The sequence below is a fragment of the Ictidomys tridecemlineatus genome, chromosome 10 (genome assembly GCF_052094955.1).
Source record: "Ictidomys tridecemlineatus isolate mIctTri1 chromosome 10, mIctTri1.hap1, whole genome shotgun sequence".
In the NCBI taxonomy this organism is placed as follows: domain Eukaryota; kingdom Metazoa; phylum Chordata; class Mammalia; order Rodentia; family Sciuridae; genus Ictidomys; species Ictidomys tridecemlineatus.
In genome coordinates, this window is record NC_135486.1 from 72,542,737 (window position 1) to 72,566,835 (window position 24,099).

Sequence of the window (24,099 nt, forward strand, 5' to 3'; positions counted from 1 at the left end):
CTCAGGTCATGCATAGCAACTGCTGGGTGCTGAGCCTGAAGAGGGGACAGTGGGCAACTGCAAAGAGGCAAGACACACAGACTAGAACCTAGAGAAATAAGGAATTCTTTAGAAGTGCTGAAGAGGAAACAGGGCTCTTCAGATCAACCAGCAAGAGAGCTGCAGATTTTCCCCCCAAGAGCACCAATCCACAGTGAAAGACAGCATTCTGTACCGACTATGAAAGTTCTTTAAAATTCCAGCTTGTGTTTGGACAAAAGGGCGCTATAGAGACATACAAATACAATAAATAAAGGAAAAGGACATATGCATTTCTTACTATTTGTGCTGTGAAGATGTAACTTAGCCTGAATACAGGCATTAGATGAGATTCCTTCTAATCCTAGCTATTTAGAATCACAAAGGATAGGGATTACTCTGTGCTTAAAAACTATTTTATGGTGATGAATTCCTCTTCTTATATGTACTTTTCTTGGATTAAAAGGAGAAAAAAAAAGTCTTTAAAAAACAGTCTTAAAAGTTCATTCCAGCTCTGCCTTCGGTTTACTATTAAGTAAGTCTTTTGATCTCCTCTGTTTAAATTCTTCCAAGCACAAGGCAGGACATAAATAAATAAAAGTAAACTCTGCTTCAGAATCTTCACCATTCAATATGGCTAATGATGGTCCATCTTGCTCCAGTGGATCTTCAGAAAATTATATAGTCCCCTCTGACGGTGCCTGTGGAATGTAGAACTGAGTTCTTGGGCACTCAACCCCCTTTCCGTTCTTCAAATCCAGGCAGGGCAGTGTCCAGAGGGCAGCCCTGTCCTGTGCACTGTGTGCCATGAACTGAGCCGACCCTTTCCTTCTCTTTCTCTCCATCTTCCTTATAAAGCTGCAGGCTCTTGGTATAGCCCTCAAAGGAGTGAGCATTCCACTGTGGAAATCACCATGCCATGAATGACAAGAGAATAGTTCCCACGAAGAGAAACACTATCTAATAAGTTCCTCCGAGACAGAAGTCAGTGGAGCCCATGACAAACCCAGCTGCTGCCCACCCCTCCCTCCTACTTCCATCAGGGTACCCATTAATGCAGTTCTTCTCCAATGCCTCTGTGTCTCCGTCAAGCCATATGCAATGGAAACCAACTCCGACAAAGAAGGCTTTTGTACCACAAACCCTAGGTTGTTGGGCATAAGACAACGGGAGCCCATGACATCACAGATGAATCCGAGTTCAAGGGAATTAGTTATCAGCCATCCCATGTTTTCAGCACAATAATGGTGCTGTTCTCCTACCTAGTCCCATCTCTTGCCTCATTCTAAAATATTTACCAAGGAGTTGACATGTTCTCTTTCGTTGATCCACACAGTCCTTTTTAATGTACCCAAGGGAAAGATCTTCTAAGCTGCGTAACTTAAAATAATCTTACAAAGAGATCAAAGACTTTCTAAAAGTCCTGTTGGCTGTGGAAGAGAATAGTGATCAGCAAATACTTGAAAATAGCCCTAAGATCCTGAGAATTTTAAGACAACATAACCAAGACAAACTGTGGCTACGGGTCACTTTTCAAAGGAGGGCAGAGATGACAGACTCTGGAGTTGAGAGAGGAAAGCAAGTCTGTATTGTCCCCTTGGTGGCCTATTAGTCCCTCCTCTTCTTCGAGACAGGAGGTCCTCAATACCGAGGATCTCCTCTCTTGGAAGGGGATGGCCAGTGTGACCCTGTACTCATGTCATTAGAAGAGACAACAATAAAAAATAGCCTGCAATTCTATCAAAGTTTGTGATTCTTACCACAACCTTAAATGACTTGTCTATGACTACAATGAGGAGAAAGGAAATGTCCACCATGTCAGAAGAGCTCTCATCCCTCTGTGCAACCCACAGGGACCCCTACAGCATTGCCTCAAGACATCTTGAAGTCAGGGTCATGGCAGAAATCAGAGTAGCCATGACTTGCCAGCAAATGTCGCTGGTCCATGGGTATAAAATATGCTTCAAAGTTGGGGTTTTCCAAGACCATGGTGATCACAAAAACTTAACCTGTAAAAGACAGCACCAACTTATTACACTCTGCAGGTCTTTCGATGATTTCAAGGAAAGTATTCCAAAATCTTGTCATGACAGGCCCCAAAACATTTATGTAATCAGGTCACTGAACATTTTCTAAAAATCTTTGCCAATAATCTCTTTGACTCTTCATGACATACGAGGCACTTTTGTCTTTCTTCCTTTCCCTTCCATTCCTTTCATTTCTCTTCCCTTTACTTTTCTTTCTTTTTTTCATACTGAGGATTTGACCCAGGAGCACTTTACCACTGAGCTATATCCCCAGTCCTTTTTTATTTGGAGACAGGATCTCACTAAGTCGCTAGGGCTGGCTCAAACTTGAGATCCTCTTCCCTCCGCCACTCAGGTTGGGATTGTAGACACAATGTGCCTGGCCACATCCATTTTTCATACTTGATGTATAAACAACTGAAAGCTCAAAATACATTTGTTGGGCTGGGGATGTGGCTCAAGCGGTAACGCGCTCGCCTGGCAGGCGCGGGGCACTGGGTTCGATCCTCAGCACCACATATAAATAAAATAAAGATGTTGTGTTCACCGAAAACTAAAAAATAAATATTAAAAAAATTCTCTCTCTAAAAACAAACAAATAAACAAAAAAAACCACATTTGTTTTTACTTCAAGTGGTAGATTAGTATTATTCGAGTTTACACTCATGGTTGATCCTATAATTCTCACTCCAATCAAGAATATAACCTACCCTACAGTCTTGCTTACCTTACCAAGAACCTAGCCTACCTCTCTCTGTAGGTCATCCCTGGGTATGGCTTCCTGCACTTATAGTAAATAAATGAGAGGGTGCTGACCAAAAGAAGCTCACCTCAGTGTACACATCTCCTTCTTAACCGGTGTCCTCCATCCAATGTTCTGACATGCTTACTGACTACGTGATTGGGCTCTTGGTCCCTTTGACCCATTCAACTTTCCCTTCAGTTCTCATGATTCCTGTCTCCCTAGCTTACATCCATCCTATGACTCACTATGAATTCCCAGGACACAGATTGACAAATATCAAGAACATAAAACACAAATATGTGGACAGGCTGTGAAAAAAAGCCATGCTAAGTGCAAAACTGTGGAACAATTATGTGAAAAGTAAACACAATTTACCAACAAATGTAGACTGTATACACAAGAAAATGTTTGGAGGAAATGGAGTTGCCCCTCCCCAGACAGGGAGTGTGATGAGATTCCTGCTTCTCTTTCACTTTCCCATCATTGTAAAGTCACCATGAGACTGGAGAGGGAAATTTTTGTTGCAAGAGGGAAGGAGTTATAAAACCAGATGAAGCTAATTGTTGAGCATAGGTTTCTTTCTCTTGTTCTCTTTTTTGTGCACGAGGAGATTGGATCTAGAGCTAGAGGGTCCAGAGGGGAGAAGGCAGAGGTTTCCTCGCATGTACGGGGAAGAAGGACTAAGGGAAAAAACTTCCATCCCTTCCTATGTAGTGTGGCTCAGCTGCCAGGGCAAGAAAAGCAAAATGAGCATCAAGGCAAAGTTCTGACTAATAATTAGACTGTATGCTGGCAGAAGTTTCAGATATGCTACATATTTCAAAAACCTAAGCTGTGGACAGAATGCAAAAGGGCAAATAATTCCAATACCCCTGACTTAATCTGAACTCTGAGATTCCATTCTCCCACCTGACCCCAAACTGGGTTCTGTTTTGTTATAGGTATTTTCTTCCAGTCTAGCACCTCCCTCTAACTACCCTATCTTCTTCTGCATGGCTCAGAGTCCTCAGTCCCTATAGCTCCCTGCTCCTCTCAGCCAAGCACAGGCACAGCACACCAGAAATGAGCTCAGTCCCTCCTCCTGGTTGCCATCTCATTCACTCAGCCTTGTGCCTACAAGTCACAGATGTGCTGAGGACGGGTGTCTGGTAAACCACTCACTTGCTGACTTAGGTTTGGTTCATCAGATGGTTCTTCTGCCAGGTAAGAATTTGACATGGCATACCTGTGGATGTGCAATGGACTAAATATTGGTGTCTCAAAAAAGCCACAGTTGAAATCCAACATACCACGGTGACAATATTAAGAGGTACTGGAGGTAGTTAGGTCATGAGAAGAGAGCCCTCATGATTGGAATGGGTGACCTTATAAGAAAGTCCAGAGAGCTAGCTATTCTCTTCTACCTTATGAGGACCTAGTGGGAAGGTGCTGTCCATGAACCTGGAAGGGGGCCCTCACCAGACACTAACTCCACTGCCACCTTGATCTTGGACTTCCTGGTTCCAAAACTGTGAGAAATAAACTTCTGTTGTTTACAACCACCTAATCCATGGTACTCTGCAGCAGCTGGGACAGACTTGACAGATGCTTACACTATTAGATACAGCTCATCCATCTTTCTAACCTCAGTTGAGCAATGAGCAACTGTTGTCATTAGGCAGACTGGTGGAACTTGCATTATGAACCACATCCCAGCAAAAATGGAATTTCAGAGAATTAGAAAAAGTGTCTCAATCAGCAAACATGAGAACTTTCTTTCCTGTCACCCCAACTCAGAGAGATGGCTGGTCCCAGAGGGTCCTTGGAGGTCCAGGACACCAAATCCAAGAGTTCATTCAGAGGAACAATGGCTTCAAGAAGCAGACCTGCCTGAGCCGGACACAAGAAAAACCCAACAAGTGCCAAATCCTAACCCAATGCCTAAGGAAGTGACTGAGACCTGGCCTTGGCCCTCCCTGGATCTCTGGCTTAAAGATGCAAGTCTGCTGTCTGGAACTCCAAACAGCCTCTCTAACATTTTCTCCCTCCCATTCTCTACACCACACTGGTACAGTAGACAGATAGTATCAAGCAGGTCTCATGCTCCAAACTCTCTGCAACATGCAAAAACGACTTCTGGAGGTCCTGGCAGGTGGTCACATGAATGAATGGTGGTCATCCCAAAATGGGGAATGCCACCCCGCAGGCAGGCTACCATCACTGAAGGGCAGTTTCAATTGCTCAAAGGGACTTTGTTTTTTTGACCCTGACTGGTATCTCTTCATTCATTAGAGAACTGACTAGTCACCAGCCTATGACCCTCTTCCACCTCCAGGACATCTGGGGCTCAATCCTGCCTTCTCACCATCTCTGTCTTTCTTTCCCTCTCCCCAGCCCCCCTGACCTCCTCCTATGAGGCCCAGTCTCTCCTCTGTCCCTATTGTAGCTACAACTCACCTGGAAGGGTTTCCCAGGTCCACCTCTCCAGGACCGACTTCTCCCCAGGCTTTCCTTCCCCCGGCCTCACCACCCTCCCATCACTTCCAGTGTAACCTGCTGAAAACCCAGTGCATAATATTCTTTATCTCAAACCAGCTCCTCCTTTAGAATTCTGCACTTCTGTCCCCAGTTCTGCAATCCTAAGAATCTTTCTCGTTACTCTCCTGCTCCTCAACATCCAGCGTGTGTCCGACTGCAGGGTGGTGAGCATCTCCTCAGAGAGGTTTTATCTGGGGGGATCCTGTGCAGCTTGACTCTCACCGTGTCCCTCCAGAAGCTTCTGCCGAGCGCCTCTGGGTTATCACTGTCTCACACTCCTTCTGGGACAGTTCTTTGATTAGATGGTTGTATATTCAATCACCACCCGAAATGTGTTCTGTTCTATTTTGTTTGAGTCTCGTATTTTGTAGGAAAGTCCTTCTCCCCACACCCCACTCAAGCCCATGGAGAGTTGGACAGACTTCGATGTGGCCTCCCCCCAGCAGTGAGTGAAGTTTCTTCTGCCTATTGTTTCACTGAGAGTGTGGTCCTTCAAAGGAACCAGCTCCAGGCAAGGGTCGAAGGCTCAAGTCCCCACTTCAGAAGGCCCAAGGCCTCATGTGCGGTTCCCATGTGGGCTTAAAGCCCCAGGCGTGGGATGTGGACACTGACACTCTCCTGGGGGGACATCACTAATATGGTGGTCAGCACTTGCTCTTCAGTGCCCTTTCCAATCTTAGACTCTGTCTTCACTTGTTACAGCTCAGCTCTGCTCTTAAAAGACTTCTTTCAAGGAATAAGGAAGCCAGACAAACTTTCACATTATCTAATCCAAAATATCATCCAAACCTTTAGAGATTCTAACATTCATTTTTTTTTTTTTGGAGGGGAGGGGGGGGTTCCAGGAATTGTATTCAGGGGCACTCGACCACTGAGCCACATCCCCAGCCCTATTTTGTATTTCGTTTAGAGACAGGGTCTCACTGGGTTGCTTAGCATCTCGCTTTCTGAGGCTGGCTCTGAACTTGCAATCCTCCTGCCTCAGCCTCCAGAGGCACTAGGCTTACAGGCATGTGCCACCATGTCCAGTTAAATTCATCCTGGTTTCAGCTCTTTCTTTATGTATTTCCTCAACCAAGAGCTCACTCATTCCCTTTCTGACAAGAAATCTGCATCTCATCTCCAAGGACTAGACCAGTTCCTACCTATTCCACCTCCATCATTTATCTTTTGATATCTCAGCTCTTCCTCTTCCCTAAAATTCTTTCCACTCTCTACATGACAGAACAGGTTTGAATAATTATGACTATTCTGGGTTTTCCCCAGCAAAATCCTAAAGTCCTTTATTACAGTGAATCACCTTTCTTGAATATACTGCCTCTGTGTTTTATACATGCGAACCCTCTGTCTGCACTGACCCTTTCCCCACCCTCTCATCCCACCCACTTGACTAACTTCTGAGAGACCTTTGAGACTCACTCAACTATGTTCCTCAAGAGACAGTCATCCCCACTCCCACCCCTAGAACTGGTCACCACCTCACTGCACAATGACTTGGCCTTTCACGTACCTCCATTATATGGAGTACTTTATATATGATTTTTGTCTGTCTCTAGACAAAAGGCTCTGTGTTATTTATCCTTGATTCCCCTATGCCTTGCACCTCGCCCACAGTACACAATCAATATTTGTCTTATTCTTGGAGAATCTGAAGTTCAGAGTCAAAGCCAAGCTGGAAAAAGCGGGGAGAGTCGGATGTCCTGGACAAGAAAAGAGGGTGGCTGTGCTTTCTGGCATTGGTAGCTCTCAAGAATTTCACCCAGTTGGAATTTCAATCAGCCTGCCAAGGCTATGCAATCCCCCGAACGACCAAGTGTCCCAACACTCCGATAAGCCCTTCCAGGTTTGTTATCTCATTTGATTCTCTTTGACTCATTGAGTTTATCTCATCTTTACTTGTAGCAAAGTTTCCTTTCAGCCTCTATCTAGCCTTTGACAGAAAAATTTGGCAATCCCAATTCGAGACGAGACTGCAAAATCAGGAAACCAGAAAGGGAGAAGCCAGAAAATGCAAGAAAAGCATTTACTGTCTCCATACTTCAGGTGGTTTCAAGCAGCCTGCAACCTGAGCAGGTGAAGTGCTGGAGCCCTTTGGCTCCGCACTGGTCTTCTCTGCATGACAGCTCACCTGGTGCTTGTGTTCAGAGACACTCAATGCTTTTTAAGCATGATCTCATTTAGGTACATAGTAATTACCTCGACCATTTTATTTTCAACAAAATTGGGTGCCTCTAGTTTATTTGAAATTATCTGTATCATCATCATTGTGGGAGGGCAATTTTTCCCTAAAGCTAAAGATTCAAGTTCTCATTGATGGTCTGGGGAAACAAAATTTTGCCCTCTGCTCATCATGTATTACTTCATGTTCTGAGTCAAAGACAAACATCACCAGTTTTCCCACCATCTTCTGCATCCTGCCCCAAGCCTCAGATCTCTATGTTTAATGTATTTCTGAAACAATCATCAACAAATATCGTCAAAATATGGCGATATTTTGACAAGGGTCACCTGGTAGACAGAATAAGTATTTTCCACTGAAACAACCTCTACCCACACGCCAGTTAGTCACTGCTCTGGACAAGGGTGAGCCAACTGTGGTCCAGGAGCAGAATCCAGGCTGCTGCTGTGTTTAACGAATAAAGTTTTACTGGTACACAGTCACGGCTCTTTCTTTGCAAATGATCTATGGCGGCTCTTGTTGAGTCGAGTAGTTACAACAGAAACCACCTTGCCTGCAAAGCCCTAAGAGGTTTACTATTGGTTACTTTATAGAAAGCTTGTCCAACCAGAAAGAGGGAAGCCTGACTTTTGTTATTCCCTGGGGCCATGTTTACAGATGTTTAAAACGGGGCCAGGACCTGGACAGGCAGTGCAGGTGCACCCAAAGCTTCCTGTTGACTTGTATTTGTATGACAACTGGCAGTGCTTATCCTCGAATGCCTCCACACTCGCATCCCTCAGGCCTTTTCTGAGAGACTCAATTTATCCTGAGAATTCTCCCCTTCGACCAGAGGCCCTTCTGGATTCCCCTGCCTGTGCCGAGCATTCCTCCTGCTGCCAAGGGACACTTACCATCACATGAAAGCTACTTCCTGCACGTCCTCGTAGCATCAAGAATCTTCCCTTTCAGAATATGATGGGCCCACAAGTTCTTGAAGAGGGCGGCTAGAATGATCCACACTATGGGACATCACTGGACTTCACCATCACCCCTAGTCATGGTACACACTGTACCTCCGCTGTTCCCACACTTGGAGTCAATCTGTCCCATCCAAATTGTGAATGGGAAAGAAGCCTGTAAATGCCTAGGTGTGCTTAAATAATGCCCAGCATTTAAATAATAAAATGCTACTCACTAATTCTATGGATCAGAGCAGAACGGTTCCACTAGTTTTTTTTTTTTTTTTTTCCCTGCAACATGTTGCTGCTGCTGGCAGAAGACCCAGGATAGGTGACGTTGCGTGAGCTTACTGAGATGCACAGCATCATGCTCCTTGGCAACAAGAGTGGATGGAGCCTCTGAGCTTGAGAGATGGTCTGAGGTTTTGTAATGGTTCACATCTAATGTATGGTGAAGAGCTTTAGGGTGGAATTGACCTGCACTTGAATCCTAGCTTTCTACTTCATGTATCTTTGTGTATTTCAGCATAGCTACAACAACATCCTGACCATCACAAATAGAATGGAGATAGCAATGCCTACTTCACTGGGCTGCCAAAAGGTAACATGGGAAAAAAAAAAAACATATAAAACCCTCACAGTGCTTGGTATGTACTGATAACTCATTTATGTTTACTGTGCAAGAAGAATTTAAAGTCCATGTGCTGGTATAGTCTCAGCAAATATCCTGATATGGTTATTCTGATAACAGGTTTAAATGTTATAAATTGGTACAGCCTTTATAGAAAATGTATCTGTATTTCACCACTATGCATTAGGTGCTGTGCTAAGAGCTGGGAATACATACTACAATGATCAAAAAAACATGATGACCCCTGACCCAAGAAGCTTGCAGAGTATTCAACAGTACAAGTTAAAATGTCCAAATAGCCCTTAGAATCCCAATTTTGAACAGTAAAGTAGAAACAGTCCTAGAGATAAGGTGAATCCATGAATGACATACAAGCAGTACGCAGATCACCATCCTCTACTCCATTAGTTCTTACTTACCTTCATTTTAATTTGGCAATGACAGATAAGAAGCACTATGCTTGGGACTGGGCCTGTGGCTCAGTGTTAAAGGGCCTGCTCAGCATGTGTGAGGCATTGGGTTCGATTCTCAGCACCGCATATAAATAAATAAATAAAATAAAGCCCATCAACAACTAAAAATACTTATTAAAAATCTTTTTTTTTTTTTAAAAAAAGAAACACTATGCTTGTTCTCTATCCTTTGATATTCTCAACCAAATTAAATGGACAAAGACAAATTTCCCAAAGCTACTAGGGTTGGTGCAGAATGGCAGAGTGTGGGAACAGGTTTGGAGAAAGTTACAACATACAAAACGCCTAGTAAATGATCCATTAGTCACTGTGTGGTTACCAAAAAGGTTCTTTGGCCATGCTCCTTAATACGAAAACATGAGTAGTAGAAGTGACTACACAGGCTAAGGGAAGAAAAGAAAAAAAATGTGAGCTTTGGCCAAGGAAAAATGTATTCAACAGACAGGATGTTATCCTTGATGTTCCAAAGGCCATGCATATCAACAATGCCTGTGCCTTTAGCCTGCAACTAACGAGGGGAAAAGAGTCAACCCTGGTCACATGTCCCTCCTTTGTGCTGCTCTTCTCAGTTCCTGCTCTCCCTGAGATTTACAAGCTCAAACAGGGAGACAGAAATCTTGCCTGACCCAGCACCAGAGCCATCACCTTTCAACAGATTCATCTGGAAAAACGTGGGACATAAAAAACAAAGCCAAGTGCCATCAACCATGCCATGGCCGACTCTGTCCTGCTCTCCTGCTGGGGAAACCCTGGTTTCTAGACTCACTTTCCACTGGATTAGGACAGGAAGCAGAAAGTGCATGGCTTCAGGGGCTCCTAAGGGCTGCTATGGCTCTTACCCAGAGGATACATCAAGGTTAAGTGATCTTCCAATTTATAAGTCAATTTCTCATGTAATTATTCAATACCAACAATATGCCCTATATTGTGATAAGTACTTTAAAGTCAGTCAAGCCCATCAAACATGATGGAAGCCAAAACATCCAAAATCACAGTGAATGATTCTTAGTAAAATCCAAGGGGACTGTGACAAATGTCACACGTTGCCAAGTTTGTTGACACAGTATGAAAACTCTGTGCTTGGGGAAACTGTACTCTGCTCTGAAGACACAGCATCATACGCAAGATGATCAAGATGGTCAAAGAGGCAGCAGAGCTTTTCACCTAGTGCCGTGGCCTTAGAGAAGCTGAGAATTGTGAAAGTAGTAGTTTTCAAAACCACTCAATGCAGCAAGGGGCTTTAGGAATGGCTCAGACATGTGTTTGGCTGATCCAGGGTGATTCTCTTGGAAAGAAGCCAGGCTGCAGCTAAGAGCCAGCAAAGCACATGCCAGACTGTCAGTGACTAGCAGGGAATGGGGTTTTAACATCCAGGAATGAAGAAAGAGGGAGGATGACAAAGGGTCTGGTATGTGTCATTGCACTGCTGTTATAGAAAGTAGGAAATCCTGCCTGCTGCAGCCTTCTCAACCCGGTCTTGAAAGAGGACAGTGCCCTGACCTTGTACCTATGTGCACTTCTCGCTGCTGCACAAGACAGGGCTTACAACATGTTCCATGTCTAGAGGTGCCATGGCACCATTGGTTCATAGGCTTCAGAGTTGGATCTCAGAATGAGGCTGACCCTGCCACTCACCACCCATTATCTATCTGTGCTAAACCTCAGTTTCACCATAGATTCGATGGGGATGGAAATGGTTACAAAAATTAAATATCCCCTTATTACTTAATTCACATAAAACCACAGCATAATAAATAACATGTGAAAATGCTCCAGGATTTTTTTTTAAAGAGGTGTTTAAACTATCTTATGAGTGACAATAAATTTAGGAGATGGTGATTTATCTCATGGGTTTGTTTGTTTGTTTGTTTTTTGTACCAAGGATTAAACTCAAGGGCACCTAACCACTGAGCCACATCCCCAGCCTTTTTTATTTTTTTATTTTGAGACAGGATCTCACTAAATTGCTTAGGGCCTCACTAAGTTGCTGAGGCTGGCCTCAAACTTGCAATCCTCCTATTTCAAGCCTCCCGAGTTGGATTACAGACCTACACCACCACACATGGCTCATAGGTTTTCTCTGTATAATTGGGGGCAGGGATTATCTTTTGGGGAATTACTTAGTAAGAAGATTCTTGATCATTGTCCTGTCAGACGGGAAAGAAGATGGTTGTGTACTAGAATGAACTGGGTTTGGAGTCAGTCCCCGAAGTGACTCAAGCATGGGAGCCACGAGTGTTTCAAGCTGCTGCAGCCTGTGGGTAACTAATGGGCTCTGAGTGGAGGGACACTGGGACTGATCAGGAATCTCCCACTTTGGAACTGCTTAATACTTTTTTGGGAAATAATCCAAATATTATCATTGTGTTGAGTTCTACACATGCATGCTATTGAAAGTGTCATTATTAATAATTTATACTATTTACAGTTTGAAACCATGAAGATAAAAACAGTATTTCTTTTTGTTTGCATGGCTTTAAATACTAATATACTTGACCCTTTTTCCATGATCTTAGGGAATCCTCTTATCTTCTTCATAGGCTGTTTCACATTCTTTGCTTATTTTCATGTGTAGGATTATCTTTTTGTGATCTGGAACAGCTCATTTATATTCATGATCAACTCCTTTGTCTTTCTCCTGCATACAACTTACCAATTTTTTATTGACTTTTTGTTTTTTAATTTACCACAATTTCCCAATCTTTTATTGACCATTGTTTTTAAAATTTACAACAGTTTAATATTTTTATGCAACGAAAGTTATTGGGGTTTTTTTCCTTATAATTAATTTCATTGTTTTTAGGCTTAAAAGTGCCCCCCATTTAAAAATTAATTAAAAATGTCCCTGTATTTTCATACATATCTTTGGGCATGGTTATTCTGATAACAGGTTTAAATGTTATAAATTGGTACAGCCTTTATAGAAAATGTATTTGTAATATGTATCAAAACCCACTAATAAGTTGGGATTCTTTGCCCCAGTAATTCCACTTCTAAGAATCTAACAAGAAAATGACTGGGCATATGGTCAAGGATTTCTACACAAAGACACTCATCCCAGTGGTGTTTGTAATAGCAAAAAAATGAGAATAATTTAAAAGTCTCGCATGTGTGGGGTAAATATTATACAGCTACACTCTCCCATGTGGTAACTATTAGCTATTCAAATTAAAACTTATTGAAATTAAATAAAATAAAAAATTCAGTTCCTTGGTTGCAGTAGCCACATTTCACATGTTCAACAGCTATATGTGGTGAGTGGCTACCAGATTTGACAGCACAGGTGTGGAATATTTCTGTTCTCACAGAAGTTTCTGTTAAGTAGTACTACTCCATGACCATTAAAATCGGGTTTTTTAAAGAATATTTAATAACAAGATGCATTCAAGATATGATGGTAAACAAAAGTATCAGAATACAAAATATATGGTGGTAACAGGGATTCAGATTGGTTTTAGTAACTTTCTTCATTAAGTTAAAGTAGATCAGAAGAAATCCAAACCCTGTCCTTATGATACTCATATTCTAAACAGAAAGAGAAAGAGAAAAGAAAATCCAAGACACATAGATGCTCAAGAATTAAGTGAAATGCAAGGAGAAATCTACCATATGACACCTACTTAGTAACTGTTTACTGTTTATTGACTGAAGATACAAGTGGGAACTGTCATGCTAGATTATACAAAACACCAATTAACACATATTCTGTGGCCAACAATAGCCTTGGTAGTCCTCCTATCAATGTTCATTATGTAGCCACCAAAGTCATAAAAACAATTTGGGCAGCAAATGGCACTTAATAACTTATATAGGGGCTGGGGATATGGCTCAAGCAGTAGCGCGCTCGCCTGGCATGCGTGTGGCCCGGGTTCGATCCTCAGCACCACATACCAACAAAGATGTTGTGTCCGCCGAAAACTAAAAAATAAATACTAAAAATTCTCTCTCTCTCTCTCTCTCTCTCTCTCTCTCTCTCTCTCTCTCTCTCTCCCTCCTCTCTCACTCTCTCTTAAAAAAAATATAAAGCAAAAAAACCTTTCAGAATAAAAGTACTTTTAGATAGAAGATCAAGAATGAGAAGTTATACACCATTCATGTATGATGTGTCTTTCTACATATGGAAAGACCAGAAAGCCTCTCAGAACATCAATTAATAATTACACACTATGAAAGAGTACTTCACTATGGTGTGATTGAAACCTCAGGAAAAACTTGAGAAAACTATAGGCAATTTGGCCCCAATCTTCCCATTGAGAATAACTCAAAAGCAGAAAAAACATATATTTTTATTTAAATCTTGAAATCATGTCTCAGTAATCTCAAGCACTCCAACTTGGAGCCATCTGGATTCCCAAAAAAATCTTGAGCCCTGAATATGGTCTAAAGAATCCCAGATTACACACTTAACAGAAATAAGATAAGACTTTCTCTAGAATAACACACTATCATACCAGGGCTCAATACAGTTTTACCAACAATTTCTAAAATTTTATGTCTATAATTCAATCAAAGATATCCAGTCACATAAGGCAAGAAGATGAGAGACAATAAAAATAGCCCCTGAGAGGCTCCAAAGTTTGGATTTATTAGACACACACATTACTGTACTTGGGAAAAATTTTGAAACATTATTAAAAAAAACTTTGTAAAATAACTGAAAATTCTTTTAAAAATGACTAGACAGATTTGAGAAATACTTGAAAACAAATAGGATTTCTAAAGCTAAAATGTACAATGACCAAAATAACTCAAGGGATGAGTCTAACAATCACTTAGACATATATGAAGAGAGTATTTGTGAATTGGAAGATAGGTATGAAATGAAGCATGGGTAAGTTGGAATACATAAAAGAGAATGTGGAAAACAGAGAGGAATAAAAACTCTAACATTGGAATCACACATGGAAAAGTGAACTTTAGAGATTATGACTGAGAACATAGCCATGAATCCACAAATTCAGGAAGTTCTATGAACTTTAGGCAGAATAAATAGAAAGAAATTCACCCTAGAATCACCATGTTAAAATGATAGAAAACTAAAGACAAAGGAAAATCTTAAAAGAAGTCAACAATTAAAATTCCCTTAGAGGAAAAACAGTTTAAATTTTTACTGACTTTTTCAGTAGCAAAAATGGAAACCAGAAGAAAATGGAAGCCAAACTAAAATTCCATATCCAGTAAAAATACACTTAAAAAATGAAGGGAAGTAAATAATTTTCTGGCCAACAAAAACTGGGAAAATTCTTCACAAAAACCTACAATGTTAAAGATTTTAACACGATTAATGGATGTTCTTCAGGCAAAAGAAAAGTACTTTTTAGACAGAAGATCAAGAATGAGAAGTTATACACCATTCACGTATGATGTTTCAAAATGCATTCCACCGACACGTAGAATTAGAATAAAAAAAGATGCAAGAAAGAAGGAAAAGCAATAAAAATGGAAGAACTGGCAAAATGAACTTGAATGAGATGTGATGTTGAAGAGGAATACAGAGCTATTTTTCAGGGTGAGGATAACTTTTGCCTATATTAATTAGAACTTATATTTAGCTATACTCTGATGACAAATATTTAAGCAATTTGGGGGGTAGAGGAAAACTACATGCCATAAAAAAGATCTGTCAATCTTCTGTCAAAGATCTGCCAATTTACTGCATGGTTCTAAAAATACAAATGATCCAAGAAATCATTTATAAAGTAATAGTCAACTGAGAAAAATATTTGCAATACTTCATTAGCTGTAATAGAGTCCATTACATATGGAGTGGGATTTATGGTGGAAACAGATGGATATGGGTTTTTAAGAGCTTCGAGGTACTATTTAACACATCAGGTTGTATATATACAATTAGTTAAAAAAATAGTTAATGAATTTAAAAAGAAAAGATAAAGACCTCACTCAATTTTTAATGAATGTAGAGTTATAAATGATCTGGCATCCTGTAGCTCTCAATTCACCTTATAAAAGTTGTGGATATATTACAAATAGCCAAAATGATATTTATGATACCAAAGTAAGATAAGGAATCATCTTTTCTAATGGTTTGTTTTAAAAAAATGTAAATAGTTGTATTTTCAGGATAACTTAATTTCTCAGCAGAGTACATAGCCCCTTAATCCCTTTCAGCCCTGGAATTTTAAGATTCACTGCAAATTCTGTGAAAATATCAATCCTGAATTATGGAGATCTGAAATCCTTATTCTAAGGCTATGCCAAGGGGACTTCCAATGATTCTATTCTGTTATTCTCCAAGGAATCACCACTGAGCAGAATCATCTGTGGACAATGGCTGTGTGGTTGAGTGGTCCTCTCAGTGTATTCCTTTGTCTCACATGATCCACTCTGCCAGTGCCCTATGTCAAGATGTTTCTACAGCATGTCCCTCTGCTCTCTTAAAAACCAACATGCTAGAACAATGGTTTCCATCAATGGCTTAAATTAATCAATTAGGAATAGCTGCATGATAAAACAGATATCTGGCAGCAACTGAAATTTTATTCACAAGGCAGATCATGTTCCAGAAAAACCTGAGATGGGAAAAAATAGGCAGGTGGCATTCACTTACCTGCCGGAGTTTGGTTCCCACCATAGAGGCACTGGTGTCAAGAACAAAGACCACATTCTTGGGCAAAGGAGGAAGGTCTTTGGGAGCAAAGTAGTGCACAAAATAGCCATTTAGAACCTGGTAAGGAAAAAAAAGTGAAAAATGGTAGTACCCAAAATAGTTAATCTATGGAGCTTTTAGAACTAAGATGAAACAGTCTAGGGTCACATTCCACACCCAGAACAAAATTATCTGTGGTTCTGATCCTCCAAGGGAACCAGATGCTAATCAATCCGTATAAGGATAGAATCATCCCTTTAAAATTTATTGATCAGTGGACTGGGAGTGTAAGTACAGAGTGCTTGTCTAGCATGAGTGAGACCCTGGGTTTAAATCCCCAGCACTGAAAAAAGAAAGTATTGATCATGACAACCCATTCAACTTTAACTATCTGTCTCGTTCTGACCTTGCTACGTGTGAATCCTACTTTTTTCATTATCTAGTTTTTACCAAGCATTGTACGCATTGAGACATCAAGGTTGTCAACATTCTGGACGCACATTAATGTATTTTAATATTCCCACCCTGTCTCTGGAGCAATAAAACCTAAAGGGAAATAAGCTGTGGAACAGTCTCCTTTAATTAAAATTGAAGATGAACTAAAATTCCAACCTCATCTAAAACACCACAGGGAAAATTACATTTTAGATTTCATTAGCTGTCCAGATTACTGGAGCAGGAAATAGGTACCCTCAGCTTCTAGCAAGGATCATCTCTAGTTTCTTTGAAGACATATTTTGGGTAAAACAATTTTACAAAGAACCAAAAAGAGCTTTTGCCCTTAACTAAATATCAAAATCTACAGTTATGAGTTTTAACAAAAAGTGTCAAGCTACCAACATGAAATAGCAACACAAAGCCTGGTACCTGGATGTCCCCAATGCTCTGTTCTCTATTGACATCATATCGAATGATGAAATCTCCCAAAATTCCATTCTGGGCAATCTTGGCTTGTTGTACCACAGTAGGCTTAAAAACAACCTTGGCAAAAGTTTCATTTTGGTTGATAACAGTAGAAGGAGGTGGCCCCAAATCATCTGCAGCTAACACATAAACATCATAAATAACAATATGAAAGTATTTTCCTAAAAAGAAGTAAGAATCAATACAGTATAAACAAAGAGGGTTAGACTTCATCTTACTGGCAGGTATACAGTTCATGTAAACTTCTGAGACTTTGTGTTAATAACATATCACAATGTAAGATACATGCTATTGTTTATTTCACTGTTATGGCTCCTTTCTGAACCTTTTATGACAATTGTTAAAATGCACAAAAGTAGAAAGCAATATGAACCCCCATGTATCCATCACTCAACTGAAACAACTAGCAACATTCTGCCAATTGTTTGTATCTACTTTTATTTCACCTTGTTTCTAGATCATTTTATAACAAATCTCAGACATCATATTCCATCCAAATATTTCAGTAACATAAAAATGTTTTCCTATCATAACTACAAAACCATTATCACAAGTAACAAAGGTAATGCTTGATGTCTTATTATTGTCTACTACTCAGTCTTAAAATTCTCTTAAAAATGTCATGGTGTGGTTGATTTGTCTGAATCAGGTTCAAAACAAAATCCCCGCATCACATTTGGTTAATGTTTCTTAGAATATCTTTAAATCTCAAGTGTCCCTTCCCTCTATATCTCTTCTTTGTGAAATACGTGCGTGTGTGTGTGTGTGTGTGTGTGTGTGTGTGTGTGTCTGTCATGATGTTATGGTGTGGATATGAAGAACAGAGGTGAAATGACTGGATTATTAGAGCTATTCTATTTTGAAAGGATCAACTATAGGCAAGTGGGGCGTGGCTGGAGAAGGTCACTGGGGGCGTGTGCTGGAAAGGTGAATCCTCAGTGTAGCCCTCTGCCCCACCCCACCTCTCTGCTTCTTTGCTGCCTTTGAGGAGCAGCTTCCCTCCAGCACATCCTTCCACTATGATATGCTGCTTTATCTCAGGCTCAGAGCAATGGAGTTGGCTATCTATGGAATGAGACCTCTGAAACCAGGAGCCCCAGATGAGTTTTTCCTCAAGTTGTTCTTTCTGGGTATTTCAGTCACAGTGATGCCAAACCTAACTAAGACTATACACACACACGTACATATATACATACATATACACCCTTGTCATTGAACTTGTTCCTCTCTTCTGCTGACAGTGTAATATTTGGAGGAGCTATAAAAAATATTGATGCCCAGGCCCAGAGATTCTCATTAAATTGTTTTGAGATGAAGACTAGGCATTAGGTCTTTGAAAAACTGCCCACGTGACTCTAATGTGCAGTTAGGTGTGAGCACCACGGCTCAATCCCCTTGTTCACTGGTGTTCTGGAAGTTAGAGGTGGAAGCTTGACTAGATTCAGGTTTGATGCTACTGAACTACTTCATAGGAGATGAAGATTTCACAGGTGAAGAACCTTCACGGAACACTAGATGATGGATGGCAAGCTCTTTCTACTCCATCACATTAGATAGTACACAATATCTATCTCCCTGTCTAGTTTTAGTGGTAGCAATAATGACAGCATGCAGGTGTTGTGGGCCTGACCCTCATCCCCTTAGAAAGTTCAGACATTTTACAGTGATAGTACAATTAATACTTTTATCAATGACTGATGAAAGCTAGGTCCACTAATTCATTAGATCTACAAAATGATGACTTCAAATTTTGTCATTTCTTCCATATGGAAGAATTAGTCCATAAAGAAAGCCTTTCCCTCATGAATCATTCAGTTGCCCTAACACACCCTTTGTCCAGGAAGCATATAGTTCTTTAAAAAAAGAATTCCTCAAAGTTTTCCCCAAAGTGAGTCTTAGGATACGAATTAGAATTACAAAAAGATTATCAGATGAATGAATTTTATGTAATTTATTAAAAACTAGCATAATGAGATACTAAGCAAAGAGAATCCCATTTTTACTTCTGAGCCTCAGTTCCTACTAGACCATGAGAACTATTTAGCAGATTACCACGGTTATAAGTGCAAACAACACTAGCCTATGTACTTAGCAATAAAAACCCATATTTTGAAATCTGAATGCATCATAAGTAGTATAAAAATAAAAATAAGATTTCCTAGTCAAAATAAAAATAAGAATTCTTAATCATAAGTATATGTGCAGGGATTTTTTTTATTCATATACTGAATCAAAGCCAGGTTTAAATTGCTGCAAGTGTCTGATTATTTTTGTAAATCTGTTCAAGTTGATACCATGGAAGAGGCTGACCACTAATTTCCATCTGCAATTAGCAGAATAAAAAAGGAAATGAAGCATAAATGGCCCCAGTAATTTGTACTTAAGAATAAACTTCCTTCTGCTAAGGGTTTATTAGACACTAAAGTCAAAGGAAGTTTAAACACTTCCTTCAACAGAACAGACAGTTATTTTTCAGAGACAATTTAGGTGTAACCTTAACAGGAGCCTCAGGACTAAATTGATTCTATTATTTGCATTTAATAAGGGCAGGGATTTTGGAAGTGATCAGAGAGTTTGAAAAATAGATTTTTTTTTAAAGAAAAAGAAGTCACAGAAGAAACAAACTCCTTCCAACAAATCTTTTCATTTGAAGGAGTTGGAAAAAATCAAGATGGCACATTGACAAGTGTCCCCATGCAGTTTACTGGCACAGCTGAAGAAGCCTCAGGACCATCACACAATAGGAAGAAAAGAGGGCTGAAAATGGAAAGGCCCTTGAAGAAAGGAAACTGTAGTTCTCTGGGATCAATGTCACCATGGTGACCACTGGTAAAGCACCAAGAATGAGAGGCATGTCATGCTAAGAACTCAGGGTCATCAGTCAGAAGATTATTAGCTGATTCCACTTCTCATTAGTTGTGAGACCTTGGGCACATTACTGAGCCTTAGTTTCTCATCTGTACAACAAATTAATAGGAGTGCCAATATAACATTACTGACCAGATGAAGTAACATAAGGTATTTGGTACCATTCTGGTTCATGTCATGACAGCTAACAACCTTAAACATACACAAAATAGAAAAAGGAATTAAATAGAAGACTGTAAGGTATGTCAAACTTGGGATACTACATAGCAATAAAAATGAAAGGCTCACTATTGCTATTGACAACATGGTTGAATCTCATGGTCATGTCTGTCGATTGAAAACACCAAGTACAAAACAGTGTATTTTCTACATATCCATTGACATGAAGTTTAAGAGCAAACACACTTGCTGGCTCACCAGCAACTGAAGTACAGCAATTGTTCCTTTGGTGGATTGGTACTGACTGGAAAGAACACAAAGGAAATTCTGGGGTGGTGAAAATATCCTGAATCTTGACGTGGAAGGTAGATAGTTGTATGGATATGTATATATACAATCACTTATCAAGCTGTACACAAAATATTAGTATACTTTTTTCTGTTTCCCAGAATCTCTTAAGGTTTGAACTTGGGAGCCAGATGGCAGAATTGACTTAACAGGCATGGAACCTATTATAATTGGCCAAACAAACTCCTATCTATTCTTTTCCTTAGTGTAGGCATTTATATGGAGACTAGGTGTATCCAGAGAAATCCCAGTTGGCAGAAATTGGACCGGGCACAGAATTGTGGGGCAGCACTTTTCAGCATGATACTAGCCAACTGTAAGATGTTTATTGGTGCAGGCAGCTCTCACCACTCAGCTCATTAGAAGTGTTCCAGAAAACCCTGAAGTAATCACCTGCAAGGACCGTGGTAGAGTGGCCCTAGTAGTGTGACCTTGCCCCAGCAGCAGCAGTACCACCTGGAAGCTGCCTAGAAGTGCCTGTTCTTGGACCCACCCTAGAAACTTCGAGTCTGAAGCTGGGAATGGGACTCAGCAATATGTGTTTTTAACAAGCCCTCCAAATGATTCCAGTTTCTGCTTAGAAAATAGACATGTTCCTTACACTCAGTTGATGTGCCTTACATATAAAAAATTGCTGATAAAATTTGTTGTATGTAATTAGGCAATGCTTAGATTATCTCTAAGATTCTGCAATAATTAGATTTGATTCTTCTTTATGCTGCCAGCATGTATCTACTTTGTCTTGCTTCAGATCTCTCTCATGAAAATGCTTCTTACAAGTACCCTGAATTAATACATTCATGGTCGAATGAAAGTACTGTGGATTAAAAAGTATAATTTCTCTCTTCATAATTCATTTGACTAGGCTCTTTGATATGGACCATGAGAAAGGATAGTGTATTATTATTTTCGTTTCCTATTGACCTTGGTGTTTGTTCATTCATGATGAAAATTCATGAGCTTCATCTAAAAGGGCTTATTTTACATGACGAGTGGAGTGATTCTCGATCTGATTATGCACCAAGAAGCTGAGCTCCTGATGCATTTGCCCGTTAAGCAACAGTCAGTAAAAGTGACCAAATGAATTTTCCATTACCTATTAAAAAAAAAAAATCTACAGAGAACAATTCCGGAGTCACATCTCTAGAAAGTAAAATCCCCTTTTTGGGAGGGAAGGAAGATCTGCTAATTATGTTAGTATAGGTTCTTCTTAGAGCTACTGACCAAAACCCCAAAGCACAATAATGCTGCTTCACCTTCTTTAGTGGGAACGGGGTTCACACTGCGGACAGCCACATGGCGTTTCCTGGGCACAATGGGCTGTATTAGCAGTGCACTTGGCATTCTGGGACATGTTCCACAGACAATGAGGAGCGCTGGGGAAGAGTGTGCAAGGCGAACAGAGGAGGGGAGCATCTGACCTACTTTTCTAATGAGTGTCCTGTCTTTTTCCTCCTCTTTGTTTCCTTTCCTTCTTGCCCACTTGCTTAGAGGAAGGAGCCAACTTTGGTGGCTGCTCCAATGGGGGAGGCTGAGTCTCATACCATCTTCCTGTTTTAATTTAGACTTTGGTGGTCTCTTGCAAGATAAACCCCGGGGCCCATGACGGCCTGCAGCAGGCCCTGATTTCTCCACCCACTGGCTCCTCTCAGCCTCTCAGGCCACCAGTGTCCTGAGAGGCTCCCTTCCTATTGACAGCCTAGTCTTCCAGAAAGAAGCGAGGAGGTGTCACCTTTGGAAAACACATTATACCAAAGTGGGCTTGAGAGTTACCGACTCCAAATGACTGGCTTAATCCTTCTAAGCCTCTGTTCCACATCTGTTAAACTGGAGTTGTGCCACAATCATGGGATCATTGTTAGGATTTAGTGAGATCACACAGGAAAGGTGCTGAGCCTGGTGCCTGGTACCATAATGGCTGCTCACTGCACACACATCCCCATCCCATCCCCCAGAAGTCACTTCTTGTACTCTTGGTCTATCATCAAAAAGCAACTTATGGGGAAAAAAATACTCTTTGATGACATACAGTTTACATTTTACCATAACAATTTTCTCTTCATCATTAAAAGCTTGGTAAAAGCAATCAGTCAAGTCAGACACATCATAACAAACATTTGTAACAAAGAATTCAAGACTATTTATATGAAGAACAATCTTTATAAAATATGATGGTCAGATATGCCCTAGAGACACCTGAAACAATCTGCAGAATTTTGCATGTAGAAGCATATGTACAATTTTTTTTTTCTGAAGGGAGGATCCTTAGATTTCACTATGTCTTCCAAAGAGTCCAAAGAAAGTTAGAAATCACAACTATAAGTGCTATTAAATATTCATCTCTCTTCTAGAATCTTCTCTGATTCTATCTTGTAATGACAAACCTTGCGTGTGCATGCTCGCTCTATCTATCTATCTATATATGGTACACACAAGGCAAGGTTTGTAGAGAACAAATTTATGCCCTTAGTTTTCTTCTAGACCAAGGATGTTATGTACAAATATTTTCTTCCTAGACAATGATGGGGAAATAAAAGGGAGACAGTTGTTACGTAAACTATCTAAAGATTCCGGAGCCGAGAACCATGCTCAAGGACATTAGCTGGAAGCTACACGCTTTTGGGTCCACAGAAAGAGGGATTTCCTGGCCTCTGTTTCCTGTGGGCTTGGGTTTGGCTACTCTCCGTGAAAAGCAGCCAACACCTGGGGCTTTTACAAAAGGATTTCCAAACAAACACTGCCTGCTCATTTCCCCCTGGAAAGAGGCTAAACTGTTTATGTTTGTTTATGTACCAGCTCACCTGGAATCCAGTGAGGCAATTTCTTAAATTTAGGGCAGTCAAAAGTACTGTGAGTATTAGGTAACTATCTTTTGGTGGTGGCAATAAAGAGAAAATTCATGCAAATCAGCACAGTTTTGGAAGAGACACTAGTAACACTGAAGCAATATAGAGGGGGAAAAATTGGTTATTTCATAAATTTATTACATACAGTTCTCTTATTGGAAAGGACTCCTCCCCAATATTGATGATTGGTATTTTAAATGCTTTTGGGAAAACAGCATCATGTAGATATGATAGCAATATATGGAATAGAATAAAAATGCAATTTTACAGCTGACAGGATTCAAATTTGACTCTTATAATTAAGCAATGTTTGCCCAGATGTCTTAGCATATTAGCTTTCTTCACTATTTATCCAATGTACTTTCTTCCTAAATAACACATAATCAAGTTTCAGCTTCCATATTTGACCAACTTCCCAAACCAGACTCTGCATGAAAACGTGCAAATCCTTCAGCAGATGCGCCTGTCCTAATGCCAGCTAATTCTCGAAATAGGCACTATCCCTGCCTGACAGCATCTTACGTCCACTGAGAATCTAAAACCTGCTTGAAGGATTTCAAATGGAGTCACATGAAATCCTTCAAAAGCTGTGCTACAGCACCAAAGAAACATGAAATTAAGAGATTTCTGTTAAATTTCTTTACATTGTCCTCTCACAGGCAGGCAGAACAGGGCTTAGTCACTGAGAAAAACTGGGTGACATTTTATAGATTCAATCATACAATAGTTTTGTTTTCTTATTATTCAAAACTGCTAACTCTACACACGCATTAGGATGGCCACTATCCAAAGAAACAGAAATTAACAAGTGTTGAG

At 40.3% G+C, this 24,099-nt stretch overlaps 1 protein-coding gene across 2 annotated transcripts in view; it reads right to left on the reverse strand.

Moving 5' to 3' along the window:
- Itih5 (inter-alpha-trypsin inhibitor heavy chain 5) overlaps nt 1-24,099 on the reverse strand; it is an 86,245-nt gene that overhangs the window by 29,402 nt on the left and 32,744 nt on the right. Inside the window, exons 6-7 of one of the 2 annotated variants that reach the window (XM_013356396.4) lie at nt 17,006-17,175; nt 16,100-16,216 (exon numbers count right to left, since the gene is read on the reverse strand). In XM_013356396.4, coding sequence (XP_013211850.2) covers nt 16,100-16,216; nt 17,006-17,175 — 287 coding nt within the window. Of the gene's footprint in view, nt 1-16,099; nt 16,217-17,005; nt 17,182-24,099 lie in introns of both variants that reach the window. The other variant, XM_021723040.3, reaches the window with a different exon arrangement.